This window comes from Arvicanthis niloticus, chromosome 4, assembly GCF_011762505.2.
Source record: "Arvicanthis niloticus isolate mArvNil1 chromosome 4, mArvNil1.pat.X, whole genome shotgun sequence".
Classification (NCBI taxonomy): Eukaryota; Metazoa; Chordata; class Mammalia; order Rodentia; family Muridae; genus Arvicanthis; species Arvicanthis niloticus.
In genome coordinates this window covers 132060073-132076010 of record NC_047661.1, presented here as the reverse complement: position 1 = coordinate 132076010, position 15938 = coordinate 132060073, and the positions used below count along the sequence as shown (strand labels likewise).

Here is a 15938-nt window from a genome sequence, read left to right as displayed (position 1 = left end):
TGATGTTACTGACATCAGCTAGACAGAGAACCCTGCATACTATTATTCACATGGTAAATGAAGCCCGGCGAGTCAGGTTTTATAGATCCCAGATATTGTTTTATCTTCTCATATGTTGTAAAGGTCCAGTGTTTCGCCTGATAAAATCTCTTTCACAGTGATCCAGTTGTTGTGACTTCTACCAGAATTGGTTTTTGAACAACTGGAATCTGGCATCTACATCAAGAGAAGCTGTTTCTCCTTCAAAAGCTGAGCACAGATTCTGAAGATACACAGGCCAAAGATGAAGCCCAGCTTGGACAGTCACTTCCCATTGAGTAAGTCAAGAAAGGCTATCATCATCTCCATGGCGTTTCTCCACACTGTCAAGGATGTACTGAAGTTTTCTAACATATAACAGTAGCTAATATGCATAATTGGTTACTGGTATCTGTTGAAGAAACGTTCTGCTATTTAAATATTTATACACAGGTGTGGAGAATACATCAGTGATTAAGAGCATTGACTCCTCTTGCAGAGGAACCAGGTTTGATTCCCAGGCTCACAACTGTCAATAATTCCACTTCCAGAGAAATCTGGTGCCATCTTCTGGACACTCTGGCTATTGCACACAGTGCACAGATACACATGCAAGGAAAATACCCAAATAAATAAATAAATCTAGACATTTTTAAATATTCCAATACAATGTCATATTTTTGAACATATACCTCTGCAAAGTAGCCACTGATCACATTCCAAAAGCAAAATATGTTTAAAATAAATGTAAGCACATCTATAACCTGAAAGAAAGACTTGTGCCTAAGCAAAATACATGAATTCGTAAATGTAACTTGACACAAACCCCACTTTATGAAACATGGAGACAGGATAATTTCCAGTATTTGCTGAATTCATTCTCTTTTAACATAGCTCCTTTTATGTCATTCCAAATAATCTAACTTTTTTTCAAGTATGTTTTAAATTTTTTATTATTTTGGTGAGAATATCCCTTAATTTAATGCATCTCAGATAAGAATTTCTTTTTGTCTTTTTTTAATTTACATCTCAGATGCCATCCCCTCCCCCCATTTCTCCTCCCTAGAAAACCCCTATCCCATGCCCTCTTTTCCTTTTTGCTTTTATACATTTTTTAAAAAATGTTAATCAAAGGCTTTATAAATTTGGTAATGCTCAATCAGAAGTGTAACCCAATACCCAACCTAGATATATAAACTATCTTTGACTGGTGGAGACATGTGAACATTTGTCTCCATGCCCCCCCTCTCTTTCTCTGTCTTTCTCTCTCTCATCACCTAGCTTCACTCTTCCTGTTAAAATAAAACTTTTCTTTCAAAATGCAATTAGAGCATAATTATTCCTAATTGTACCAGTGAGGTACAAGATAAACTTAATACTCAGTCCATCATTTTGTTGACTAACCAGAACCTCTGTCATCTCTCCTAACTAAAACACTTAGTTTCGAACCCGGCTTTTTTCTTGGCTTTAGAATGAATGTCATCTGAAATAATCTAACTTTTAATTGGTATGATTTCAAGTCAATTAAAATACAAACTGTGTTTTCATTTTCCCATTTCATTTATTTCTCCTTTTTACCTACATCTCTCCTTGCATTTCTTCACACTGTACACATAGCTCAGATATGTGCAATCTAAAAAAAATCCCTGTTTAGCAGCAGTGCTACCAACTTTAAACAAATGATCAATTATTCAAATTAATTTATTTCTAAAAAAAAGATTTATTTATTTATTTATTTTATATATGTGCACTGTAGCTGTCAGACACACCAGAAGAGGGCATTATATCTCATTACAGATGGATGCAAGCCACCATGTGGTTACTGGGAAATTATCTCGGGACCTCTGGAAGAACAGCTAGTGCTCTTAACCTCTGAGTCATCTCTCCAGCCCCTCAAATTAATTTCTAACAAGAGTCTCCACAAATCAAATACGTTTTCCTGTTCAGAATTCTATGTCTGTGAAATCAAAGAACTGCAATCTTAATATCCCCCAGAATTATTCTCAGACAGGAAATGCAAGCATGATCTTTTGTTGAGCCCTTCTATTTACAATAAGCACCATGTGTGACCTTGCTTTAGAAATATTGGCTACAAAGCCTTAAACATTCACAGACATCAGGAAACTGTTCTGACAGACATATGTGAAGTCAGTGCCAGCTCTGGCAGTGCAATCCAAGGTCAAATTCATTTTACCTCCTCCCGTACCCCAGGTCCTTTCTTTAACCTTGGCACCTTGAAGGAAACCCAAGACCTCACCCTATTTCACCAAGACCACTTAACTTGTCCTAACAGTCGTTGGATTAGAGTTCACAATGGAACAAGAAGGAAGACAAGGAAGAGGCTGATTGAGGGGAGTTCTTCTATTTTCACTTTGTTAAGGTGGCTGCCAAGAGGGGAGGGTTGGTAAAGGAGATAATATGTTCATGAGGGCCCGGGCAGCCTTCAATGACGATGACTGTTCTTTGGAAAATAAGCTATTTATAGAGTTCTAAATAATATCTTTTAAGTCTTTCCACTATGATTAAACTCAACACTGAAGCACAAATATAAAGAATTTTCTGAGACAGGGCCCTTTCCCATGAAGTTGTAATGAACCAGAACCTGTAAATGGTTCAAAGCAGTGTCTACAACTAAATGTTATCTTAAAACTCAACATGTAAAGTTGAAAAAAAATTAAACCCCCGCACTCTCAACTTCAGGAACTGGACATACACCTGAAGACTTAGAGAAATTTTACAAAGAACAATTTAGTTCTGGACTGAGCAGGGTTAAAAAGTCTCCCTTAAATTGAGCAAATTTACTAGCTATTTGGAAAGTACAATGTGTTGGCGTCCATTCAAAAGCACAACACTTAATGTTACCAACACTGCCAAGTCCCTTCTTCACTCTCTCCGGCTTCAGAGAAAGTGATTAAGACCAATTCCCTTGCCAGCTGGAAGCTGGAGAACATCAAAGGTTCTCTGTCAGGATGCAGAACCTGATGTGGATTGGAAAGCACAATGCTGATAGATAACCCCTTGGCATCATAACCAAAGCCTGTGACCACAGTGACCACACGGTCACCTCCTATCACTGCCTGTGAAAAACTATGACCTTACCTCTGAGAAACAGATAGGGTAGTGTAAATGCTGGTCTTAGCGGGGTGGTGCATAGCTACTTTTCACAACTGAGGCCTAGTCTTCTATTGCAATTTTTCAGATTTTCTCAGTTTCTGTCGTGTCCACTAATTTCATTTCATTGTTGCCTTATTGGGGGGTGAAGAAGAGTAGATTCTATGAGTTGAGTTAAAAAACAAATAATAATTGATGATGATGGTGATCATAATAAATAAAATAACTGTAATTAAATATAAAAAATGAGACAGGACTCTGGAGAGTTCTTTCTGTCTGTGTGGTGTGATGTGAGTATGTAAAGGGAGTTCTTGTCAACTCTGTGGTGTTGTTTTGAGAATAAGGATGCCTCCCAGGCCACTTAAAACCACGGGTTTTCTTCAAATTAGAGCTACATTTTAAAATCTTAGCAACTAGAACCTTACATCTCAAGAATATTTCCTACTGAAATGAACCTTAGAAAACACATGTTAAGTCATGACAGCGCACATATATCAATACAAAAATATACAGTTAAGTTTAATAAGATGATTTTGTTATTATGCAAAATGTCTTGTCATGTTTTACACTGGTCATTTTATCTGAGATATATGGTAATTAATTTCACTCACTTTTCTTCACAACCCTCTAGTATATTTTTTTTCCTTGCAATTTAAAGATATTTCTGGAAGGTGGTATATATGCTACAGGAGAGAAAAAGAATCATCCATCACATGGTTGTGAAGCCAGCATCCCCAGTCATGACCAGCTCAGAAAGACTTGCCATTGGAGGAATAGACGCACAAACACATTGGACAAAACTAGTCACTTTCTTACTGGATTCAAGGCTCAGTCCATAACATGAAACCTATACTGCCATCATTACTAAGCCAAGAACCCGTGGCTAGGCAGGTTCTAGGTCCTAGGAGAGAATCTGCTACTATTATTTTACTTGCTGGACATAGTATCTAGCCAACTCCTAACAGGGTATTATTATACTCATTGATTAATGCATACCTCGACTCTCATTAGAGAAGTTTCTATTTGCAATAGATTGTAATTAACCAACAACTGACCAAGAATATGATATTATAAAATTTACAGTCTTTTATGGAACATATATAATCATCCTCCAAAGGGTCATGGGTCATGGCAGAAAAAAGGGAAAAAATGTAAGACCAAGAAGTGACTAGTGACTACAAGAAAACACCACCTTGTCCACATAGCAAGGCAACTGCATATATGATCTCATAATGGTTACACAGAGTGCAGTGCAAGCCTCAGTCAGACCAATCCCCACCATGAATGTGGAAGTTAGTCACACAGTGCCTAACCTTAGAGACATTGGGAATTGTTAGCTTTCAGGGGAAAAGAAGTTAGTGCTCTCTAAGATTGCAGCACCTGGGAAGCTAACCATGCCCCAGTGGACAAGAACATAGATAGGAAGATAGGAATATTTTGGCAGGCATAAACTGCTCTTGATAGTTTGAAAAAAAAAACAAACAAAAGACACAAAGTTTGGTGTGTATGGAAGAGGGTCGGATCTGAGAAGAGTTGTGGAGTGGAATGAATATGACCAGAACATGTACAAACTCTAATAACTGATAACAATAAATTACTTTAAGGATTCTCAATTTTAAAAGCTAACATCAGCTTATAAAAGAAAATTGTAATTTTTGTTTTTCTGGGCCTGGTTTACCTCATTCTGGATCATTTTTTCTAGTTATATCCATTTAGCTGTGAATTTCATTTTTCTTTTTAAAGATTTATTTATTTATTTATTTATTTATTTACTGTATATGAATACACTGTAGCTGTCTTCAGACACACCAGAAGAGGGAATCAGATCCTATTACAGATGGCTGTGAGCCACCATGTAGTTGCTGGGAATTGAACTCAGGACCTCTGGAAAAAAAAAGTCAGTGCTCTTAACTGCTGAGCCATCTCTCCAGCCCCAAATTTTCTTTTTCTTTTTTTCTTTTTTTCTTTTTGTTTTTTGTTTGTTTGCTTGTTTTTTGAGACAGGGTTTCTCTGTGTATCCCTGGCTGTCCTGGAACTCACTCCGTAGACCAGGCTGGCCTTGAACTCAGAAATCCGCCTGCCTCTGCCTCCCAAGTGCTGGGATCAAAGGTGTGCGCCACCTCTGCCCAGCCCAAGTTTTCTTAGCAGCTAGAAAATATTCCATTTTTTAAATGAGCCACGTTTTCATTATCAATTCATCAGTTGATGGACATCTAGCCTCTTTCCAATTTCTGGCTATCACAATACAGCATCAGTGAACATGGGAAATGAAGTCTCTTGGGTACAGGGCAAAGCATCCTTTGGATGTTCATCTGAGGGTGATATAGCTGGATGTTGATGTAGATTAATTCTCTTCTTTCTGATGAACCATATAGCATTTTCCATAGTGGTTGCACATGTATGATCTCCCACCAGCAGTAGATGTGTGTTCCCTTTCCCCTTACTGCACATCTTCACCTGAGTGAGGTGACATTTCTTTTTTTGATCTTGGGCATTCTAACTGGTGTAAAATGAAATCTCAAAGTAGTTTTGACTTGCATTTCCCTGATGGCTAAGAAGGATGTTGAATTACGTTAAGTGCTTCTCTGCCATTTAACTTTCTTTCTTTCTTTCTCTCTCTCTCTCTCTCTCTCTCTCTCTCTCTCTCTCTCTCTTTCTTTCTTTCTTTCTTTCTTTCTCAAACTCTGCTTAATTTTATTCCTTGATTTTTACTTGGGGTACTTGACTTTTAGAAGTTCAGTTTCTTAGTTCTTTATATATTCTAGATACTAATCCTCTGTCCTCTGTGTAGTTGCTGAATAAAATTTACAGTTCGAAAGGATGACATTTCGCTTCACTGATGCCGTCCTTTGCACACTGAAGTTGCTCAGTTTCATGAGGTCGCATTTGTTATTTGTTTCTTTGTGCCTGTGCTCTTGGTCTTCTGCTCAGAAAGCCCTTCCCTGTGCCAATGAGTTCAAAGCTATACCGAATTTTCTCTTCTGTCAAATTCAGGAGCTGTCCAGATTTATGTTGATGTCCTCAATCTACTTGGAGTTGAGATTTGTGCAGGGTAATAAGTATGTATATATTTGCATTCTTCTATATTCAGCCACCAAGTTTGACAACCAGTATTTGTTGAAGATGCTGTCCTTTACCCAGTGTATTTCTGGATTCTTCATTTTTAAAAAAAAAATCAGGTATCTCTATGTGTGTGTGGATTTATATCTGTTTCTTCATTTCTACTCCATTGGTCAACAGGTCTGATTTGTGCCAATACTGTGATGTCTTTATTATTACAGCTCTGTAATACAACTAAATCTCTTAGACACTGATATCTCAGCAGTACTTTTATCACTCAGAATTGTTTTTGCTTTTAAGATTTAGATATGACTGTTTCAATCTGAATAACCACATAGGATAGGTAGCTAATAAAGGATCAGTATGGATAACAGGTCTTCCAAGGAAGGGGATAGAGAATTTAGCATTATAAAGAAATATAGAAGGAACTAGAATGAGAGGATTAAATGGGGAGGGGAGGGGAAGAGCAGGTAAAAGAGGAATATACAGAGGGATAACTAACAATAAAGGTCTTGTAAAAAACCACACTACTGTAGAAGCTTCTGTCACTCTTACTGCCTAGTGCTCAGGGTACTGCGCGGTACTATGTATATCACGGGAGGAGAAATATAACCATATCACCATCTACAAACCTTGAAAGCTACAGCAGCGAGCATCCTGCAGGACCGTCTGTTACAAAAGTGCCACAGATGTTATGGGGGTAACCAACCACTATTTAAATTTAAGACCCACTCCTTGAGGTGGAACTCATACCTAAAACTGCTAAGGAGGCAGGCCAAGAACTTGACCCTAGGTAAGTTATGCGCCTAGAGGGAAATCTAACACTAATAATCAGCTAAATGAATGAATGAATGAATAAAAGGATTCCTAATGACACTCTGCTCTGCCTATAATTCACTGCCTCGCTCAGCCCTCATCAGAAGATCTTCTTTTAGGAGATGATACTAACACAGGGACTCACAACTGGACAGTGTGTGAATGTGGGACATTTTGGAATACTCATTCCTAAATATATGTCTTCATCAAAGCCCGTTCCTCAAGGTTCAGGGACCTATTCAGAAAAGGAAACAGAAATATTCTAAGACTACAATGTGATACATGGCTCCAAGGAAGCAGTGTCTTCCAGACAACGGGCCTGATGCACATAGGAACTCACAGACTATGGAAGCACACACAAGACATGCACCAATTCAAACCAGAGCAATCCCAGCTCTCAGAAGAGAAATTAGACACAAAGTCCTACCACCAAGAAGCAATTTGCAATTGATACCTGTTGGATAAGGGAAAATGGGCTTTCTTCTATAGAGTGGCAGTGGTTATATCACCCACTGGTCAGGACCAGCCCCATGCATGCCCAGGACTAGCTAGCCATACAGAAACGACTGCATGGTTTTGAGTGTGCTTATTGTTTTATTATATTTGTGTATTTTTTTGTCTTACCAGTTTTGTTTGTTTGTTTGGATTTTCTTGTTTTTAATATAAAGTAAGAAGGAACATAAAATTATGGAGAGGTAGAGAGATGAGAAATATATAGGAAGTGTTGAAGGAGGGAAAATAATTTAATCAAAATACATAAAGAAAAATGAAAATAAAAACAAAAAATACTGAGTTTTTCTAAAGAGGATGTGACAAAGTGCAAAGAATTTTTACAGACATTAACAGAGGAAAAGAATTCTGTTGACTCGCAGATTCAATGAGTGAGTGAATGTTTGCTTTCCATCAACATAAAAATCCAAGATCATTAAAGATAGTACGTTACTAAATCCTGAAAGACCTCCCTAACACAAACAGGGAAGCATTAAAGAAAGAGTGTTACTGAATCCTGAAAGCCTTGCTGACTACTTTAAATGGACCAGTCCCTCACTCTCTCCTTCTCTGACTCATTAATTTACACTTTCTCTGTGTTGCTCTCATAAAATGTAGATGCCTGGGTCTGTTGAACAACAGCCTGAAGACTTAAAACTCCACAGCTTTCCAAACCACACATAGTGAAGAAGAACATTTTGTCAAAATATTCAAATCTATCACTGAATTTCTTCAGTCATGTTATTTTTGCCAAAATAACCACCAGAGAAGAATAAACACCCTATTTGATAATGATTGTTGCTAGAAAAATTCTAGATTTTGCCAGTTTTTTTGGAAGTTAAGTTCTTGTTCTCATTGGTTTATGTGGAACATATGGCATTTCTTTGAAATAGTGTGTAACCCAACATCAAAGTTCCATGAGTAAGGAGAAGACTTTAGCATGACGTCCTCAGGAGTACACACACACACACACACACACACCATGGGTCAAAGAATCATTGGCTTAAATATAATTAACATGAAACTAGCTGAGAGGATGTAATACAGAGTGACTTTAGCATGTGAGAATCCCTAGCAGTTTATTATTTTATTGTTACATTATTATTGTTGTAAACATATGCAGAATAAAGCCAAGGAAATCATTAATTTATTGTGAGCCAGCCAGGGCTTTAGAAACGACATTTAACGTCCTAGGTATTTAAAGCAGAGGTGGCTTAAAGTAGAGATTTATTATAAAGTAAAGGGAACTCTAAGGAGATTGGTGCGCCATAGTGACTAGTAACTAGGGGGAGCCACTACTGACCCAGGAGCGCTCATAGATGCATGGCTGTGGTCGCAAAGGAAGCTGCCTCTCACAGCCTGGAATCTTAGGGGAGAGAAAATGGAGAAATATCCTTCATCACCAATCACTTCATCACCATCTCCCCATCTTCCCACTAATATCAGACAAGGGATGCAAAGGGACAAAGCCTGAGGGACCACACCCTTTCCTTCCCACCCACAGAGAATAACAGGGGGTAGACAGGGCCATAGATGACTGGCACACACCATTAAAATTTTTTGATAAAATTTTAAAGCTTATTAATTCTTACTCCACAGAACAATTTAGTCTTTAAAATAAGCTCATTAATAGGCTTATATGCAAAAAAAAATCACACAACCAAAAGAAATTTTGAATTATTCTGAAATAATTAGATTGGCCAAACACAACTATCTAGAAATATTTAACAGCACTTTATTGTTCTATAATTAATAAATTGTTATTAGCTGATATGCCATGTAGCATACCTGGCATACAGTTCTGAGCATTGCCACACATGACACCACACATGACACATCACTACACATGACACCACACATGACACATTGCCACACATGACACCACACATGACACATTGCCATATATGACACCACACATGACACATTGCCACACATGACACATTGCCACACATGACACATTGCCACACATGACACATTGCCACATATGACACCACATATGACACATTGCCACACATGACACATTGCCACACATGACACATTGTCACACATGACACCACACATGACACATTGTCACACATGACACATTGCTATACGTGACACCACACATGGCACATTGCCACACATGACACCACATATGACACATCACCACACATGACACCACACATGACACATCACCACACATGACACCACACATGACACATCACCATACATGACACCACACATGGCACATTGTCACACATGACACATTGCCACACATGACACACACATGACACATTGCCACACATGACACATTGCCACACATGACACATTGCCACACATGACACATTGCCACACATGACACCACACATGGCACATTGCCACACATGACACATTGCCACACATGGCACATTGCCACACATGACACCACACATGGCACATTGCCACACATGACACCACACATGACACATTGCCACACATGACACCACACATGGTACATCGCCACACATGACACCACACATGGCACATTGCCACTCATGGTACATTGCCACATATGACACATCACCACACATGACACCACACATGACACATCGCCACACATGATGACACACCACCACTTTTCAGTTCTAGGCTAGGGACTCATTTTCCAGGCTGACTCATTATAATAATCCATTATCACTTTTGCCCTGGTTTTACTTTGCTGCTATTATAAAACAATGGCCAAAAACAACTCAGGAGAAGAAAGGACTTGTTTGGCTTACAGGTTGTGGTATATCAATAAGAGAAATCAGGGCAAGGATTCCATGAACAAACCTAGAGACAGACAAAGCACACACCAAGGAGTTCTTCTGGCTCGCTTAGCTGCCTTCCTTATACACCCCAGGCCCACCTGCCTCAGGGGGCACTGCCTGATGTGGACTGGGCCCTCTCATATCAATTAACAATCAAGTAAAATGCCCCATAAACATCCCTACAAGTCAATGTGATGGGGGCAATTACGTCATGGCATCCCTCTTCCCAGGTAGCTTAAGTCAACAATTAAACCCAAGTCTGATCCCTTCCTTCCTTAAGAGCTTTGGAATTATGTCTTTAAGAACTCTACCAAATCAGCACATAAGCGTTTAAATAATATCTTAATGTTATAAATTGAAGATCTCCTTGCTGATGAACAGTTTACTAGGAGAACATGGTGCTTTGGTGTACAGGAGGGACTCAGCTTACAAAAAGACATCTCAATGGTCTTCCCTCAGGATATCTAATTGACTTCTATTTATTGGTGATTCCACTTCCTCATACATAAATCATTTATTGTAACCAACAGCATGCATTTCAATCCAGTTTACTTAATGTAGAATAAAAACATCAAATGTGTTGGCCCACAGGAATAAACACTCAAGGCACCATTTCTAAATCTATTGGCAAGATTATGTGGTTCCAGCAGAAACATCCTCTGTGGAAGTGTGTACTCTAGTGGATGTTTGTCACCTGCCCTTCTCCCCAAAAGCCACAGAGCATGTAACTGACCATGTGCCAGTAACTGTCACTCAAGTCCAGTGCATAGAATGGCTAGCTGTGTTCATTTTGCTAAAGTAACAGAATGTATCACTTGTAAGAAAGACTTTCCCTCCCTCCCTCCCTCCCTCCCTCCCTCCCTACCTCCTTCCCTCCCTCTCTCCTTCCCTCTCTCCCTCCCTCCCTCCCTCCCTTCTTTCCTTTGATTAAAAACATGACAAGCACAGAGTAAGTTATCTTGAACTAATGTCTCAGAAGTGACTGAAAATGTACAAAATCCACGCAGAATAGCGGAATGAATAAACAGGTTGTAAAAACGAGTTGAAAATGAAATGTGTTTTAAAATTGTGCACATGGGATGGAGAGATGACTCAGCCATTAAAGGCTAGGCTCACAACAAAAAATATAAGAACTGTGCATATGCAGGGCATGGTGGCCCACTCCTTTAATCCTAGCACTCAGGAGGGAGGCAGAGGCATGCAGATCTCTGAGTTTGAGGCTAGCCTGGTCTACAAAGTGAGTTCTAGGACAGGCAGTTTGCATGACAGACAGAGAAACCCTGGAAAAACGATGAGCAAAACAAACAAAGAATTGTGCAGTTGTAGGGAGGATACAAGTTTTTGTGACTGTTTACAGATACTATGGGGCATCTTTGACCTGTTTACCCAACAGTATTTGCCAGTAAAGTGAGACTAAAGTAATTGACTGGTGTTTTAGTTAACACTAAAAAGTCCTCTGATTTGTATGTAAATTTCAACAATAGTGTGCCTCAGCTCCTCAGGGCTGCTTAGTGTGTCTCAGCTCCTCAGGGCTGCTTAGTGTGCCTCAGCTCCTCAGGGCTAGCAGCCCTGGGTCCTGAAGTTCTTGCCTTGATTGTCCTCTGCTTCCCTACCAGATGACTCGATGGCTCAGATCTGCTCTACACCACAAAATGCAACGTGACGACTGGACTGGAGAAAAAGTACACCTTCCTATTTACCAATAAAGTTTAGCAAACGTCAAATTCTGTATCGAGAAAAATGATGAAAATATGTTCTTTAAAAAAAAAAAACTAGGGGGCATTCTAGAAATGCGTGTATTTTTGAACCACAAAGTTTATGTAAGAGTTACTCTGTTTGAATGCATGCATCATTAAGTACTTTGCTTGGAATGTCCACACAGGTCTACTGAGTGGCTCAGAGGGGGTTCCTTGCAAAGCCCATCAACCTGAAAAGGCAGAGGTAAGAGTTCAAACCTTGGTGATTACCTGTAACTCACTGTACCTCCTCTAGGAGAGCTAAACAGTAGTGACCATTTATAAGGTGACAGACAGGGGAAAGTGGCAGGAGGGATTTCCTTTGTGTTACAGCTCCACTCAAGGGAAGGTTTTGGTTGTTTGTTATTCTTCCAAAAATAAAAAATAAAAATAAAAAACAAAACAAAGAAAAGGACTCCCTGGCACTCTGGAGTCAGAACTGGATCAGCTGACCTTTGACCTCGTCCTTCATTAACAGTCAGGAGCACCTATATCACCAAGTGACATGTTTGCATTTCCAGGATTTAGCACTCCAAGATACCTGCTAACAGTTATCACACTAGTCTCTATGAGATGCTTTAAGGAATGTGCTGAATTAAAAAAAAATAAATAAAAGACAATAGATTATCATATTAACTGGTTAAGTGCTTTCTTAAGTATTCAATTCACACACTCTGATAAGAATGGGGCACATGTTTGTAGGGTAGAGTTTTGCTTTTCTAGTGAGTTACAGAATAGTATCAACAATAAATTGAAGATAGATAGATAGATAGATAGATAGATAGATAGATAGATAGATAGATGAATTTACTTTTAATGAAAGCATGTCCCCACAGTTGGCCACCATCTGCTCTTCCCCAAGCCCACCTGTATCAGCCTGTGAGCAAAGTCAATACCAGATGCTGGGGAAGTCAGAGAACTGAGAGCAATGGTCAGTATTTTAATGAACATGCAATCTCCTATAAATAAACGATAAATCATCCCTAAAAACTGGGTGATCAAAAAGTTCAATAATTAGAGAATTTCTATAGAATTATGAAATCGATGTAAGAAAGTAAAGCAGATAAAATTTGCTTCCACTGACAAAAAAAATGGTATTTAAAATGCATACAATTGCTTAATATCGCTGAGAAGTTTCGAGAGTCAAAAGTTCTCTAAAATGCTATGAAGCTCAAGATGTGCCATACAAGAATGAGGTCTGAGGCCTATTAGCAAGCAAGAACCACACCAAACTCACCATGGTAGGAATCGTCCCCACAAGCCTGGAGCTCTACACTGTCAAAGTGAAGGTCCCCTGGAAGCAGAACATGCTCTCGATACTTCAATTGGCCATAACACTTATTAAATTGCTCATTAGGAAAGGAATTACCTAGATATATCACCATGATGTGAGCAAGGGATCAAATCCTTCAGGCTGAAAATGCTGCTGCTTGACACACTTTAGCCAATCGCTACTTCAAACACACACACACATACACACACACATTTCGGTTTCTGTAATTTGAGCTTGCGTCTAAAGCTGATGTTCAAACTTGCAAAGAAACTAATAGCATGAATAAAGAAAGGGGGGTTTAATTCACATCTGCTCTTTGACAAAGCACACCTCACCTTTGTCCAAAATGAAAAGTTATTCTTCTGTACTGTAGCATAAATACATTACTTTTGTGTTCTCAGACTCTTAACGAGAGTAATATATTCTTAAAACAAGGTATTAACATGTGTTAGAATTGATCTCTGTAATTGGCCTCAAGAACAATTAAAAAAGCTTTAAGTCACGCCTCAAACTTACATCCTTAAATTTAAAACGTTGCCTGGTTCAACCATAAATAAGCATTCTTCCCCACCTTAGACATGCATTTATTATGCTGGCTCCGTGTAATCTGCACTCATAAGCAAACTACCACCCAGTGGAGAGAGTGAAGATCTTTCAGGGAGATTGGCAAAGCAAACCAGGTTGGGGAGGGGAGGGGGCAGTATAGGTGGGTCTATGGGAAGTGAAGGAGCAAGGCAGGATAGGGAGCCCTGTTTAGCTCTAAGCACAACTGGTCATCAATTTATATCCAATGGGAAAGGAAATCTTCCCCAGGCGCACTTGGCAGTGAGGCTTCTGGGGAAAACAGGCTAGGGGGTCCTTTCATGATAAACACTCTGTTCACACTTAGCTCAGTGAAAATAGAGGAAGACAAGACATAAGTAAAACTAAAGACAGGAGAGGAAGGGAAGTGTGTGTGTGTGGGGGGGGTGTTGCACGTGTGTGGTGAGTGTGGAGTGTCCATCCTTTACATGCTGAGGGAGAATCTGAATGTGAAGTATTCCTTACAGGAGGGAAGTGCCCGGTGTGAGAGGATGGGAGAGCTGAAAGGGAGTGTGCTCATAAAATCGAGATTTATGGGGTTTGAAAATGGTACTGGACCTCGAGTGTGGGTGTGACAGAAAAGTGCATGGGAGGCGAGGCTGGAGACAGAAGAGGGTCTGGGAAGGGAAGACAAGGGCTATGGTGAGGAGCAGAAATTAGTGGAGAGGGACAGCTGAAGAAACGGGGGGAATAAGAAATGACAGTAACTAAGGTGAGTGTAAAATAATGGAAACAGAACAGGGGTAAACCGGAGACTGGAGGCAATGGGGGTGACTGAAGAGGGGTTGGCCAAATGGGATAGGGGAAAGAGGAAGAGGAAAACAAAGAAGGAAAACAGCTACAGGAGGGGAAAAAAGCTGAAAGGAATATTTGGATCTTACTCTTCAAGTGAGAGGGAAAATAAATGGAGCACAGAGCCAGCAGTTGAGAAAAGTCGCTTACGGAGTGAAGCAGAAACAAGCCCTGTAAACTTGTCAGACTCCTGGAGTACCGCTGGCAGCAGAGCGGAGACCCAGCTCCAAAGTGGCACCTGCCCCTCCTTCAAGCCCCACACTCACTAACCCCCGGCTGCCTAGAAAGCGCTTTTCCCTCTCGCCCTAATCCAGCCAGACCTCTGCCCCAGGGTCCGGGAAGCCCGGGAAGGGTCATGCGTGGCTAGCCTGAGGTGTGGTGTTTTTGCTCGTGAGCAACAGCAGGATTCACGCAGGGTGTAAAGCCAGGTACAGAGAGTGAAAAGGACAGAAAGACAGACTGAGGCAAGTGTGGAGAGGGCGCGCGGTCCCTACCTGAGCACCGCCGTGTCACCTTTCCTCACCAGCATGTTGTCCACGGCCGCCCAGGGGAAGTCCACGCTCTGCCCAGCCGGGAGGCAAGAGCACAGGCTCAGAAGCACCGCCGCCAGCCACTGGTTCGAGCAACAAGCGCCCTGCGCCAGGAGCACCATGTCCGTGCCTGCCAGGCTGCTCGCTCTCCGGCAGCGTCGGCTCCCACCCCCTGCTGCTGGCGAGGCTGCCCGATAACCAGGCGGCGCGCCACACGAGATTTTTTTCCTCTTTTCCGTTTTCTGAGTGGGTGGGTGGGTTTCTTCTCTTTCTCGCCCCCTCCCTAGTTGTCGGGCGTAGTTTCCCTCTTTCCCCGGCCTCGCCTCCTTTCTGCTCCTCTGCAGCTTGCCTTCCCTCCCTCCCCTCCCGCCCCCTGGCACCGCGCTCCACCTCCTTCGGGGCGCCCGGCCGCGTCCGGAGCGAGGCTAATCCCTGGCGGCCGCACACCGTCCTGCGAGGCGGCGAGCAGAGCGCGGGAGGCGGCGCAGGCAGCGCGGGGCGCAGCAGCGGCCGGCGGCCCCCGGGCTCGCGCGCGTTGCCAAGCGGCCGTTTCCGTAGCAACCCCGCCCGGGGATGGAGGACCAGGCAGGGAGGGGGGCCGAGAAGCGAAAGAGATAGATCAAAAAGAGGGAAGGAGAGGGACAGGGAAGCTTGGGCGACCGAGGATACGCCGAGGTCTAGTCAGGCTTGGCAGAGCAAGCTAGAGAGCTCTGCGAGCCGCGGGGCTGGGAAGTCAGGACATGGGGTCCAGGCCTGTCCTCCG

The 15938-nt window shown here is 41.4% G+C and overlaps 1 protein-coding gene across 1 annotated transcript in view; it reads right to left on the bottom strand.

Annotated features, from left to right (window-relative positions):
* The window catches only part of Negr1 (neuronal growth regulator 1), a 697487-nt gene extending 681795 nt beyond the window's left edge, over positions 1 to 15692 (bottom strand). Inside the window, exon 1 of the mRNA XM_034500375.2 lies at positions 15140 to 15692. Coding sequence (XP_034356266.1) covers positions 15140 to 15297 — 158 coding nt within the window. The 5' untranslated portion in view covers positions 15298 to 15692. The remainder of the gene's footprint in view (positions 1 to 15139) is intronic.
* Positions 15693 to 15938: the final 246 nt, after the last annotated feature.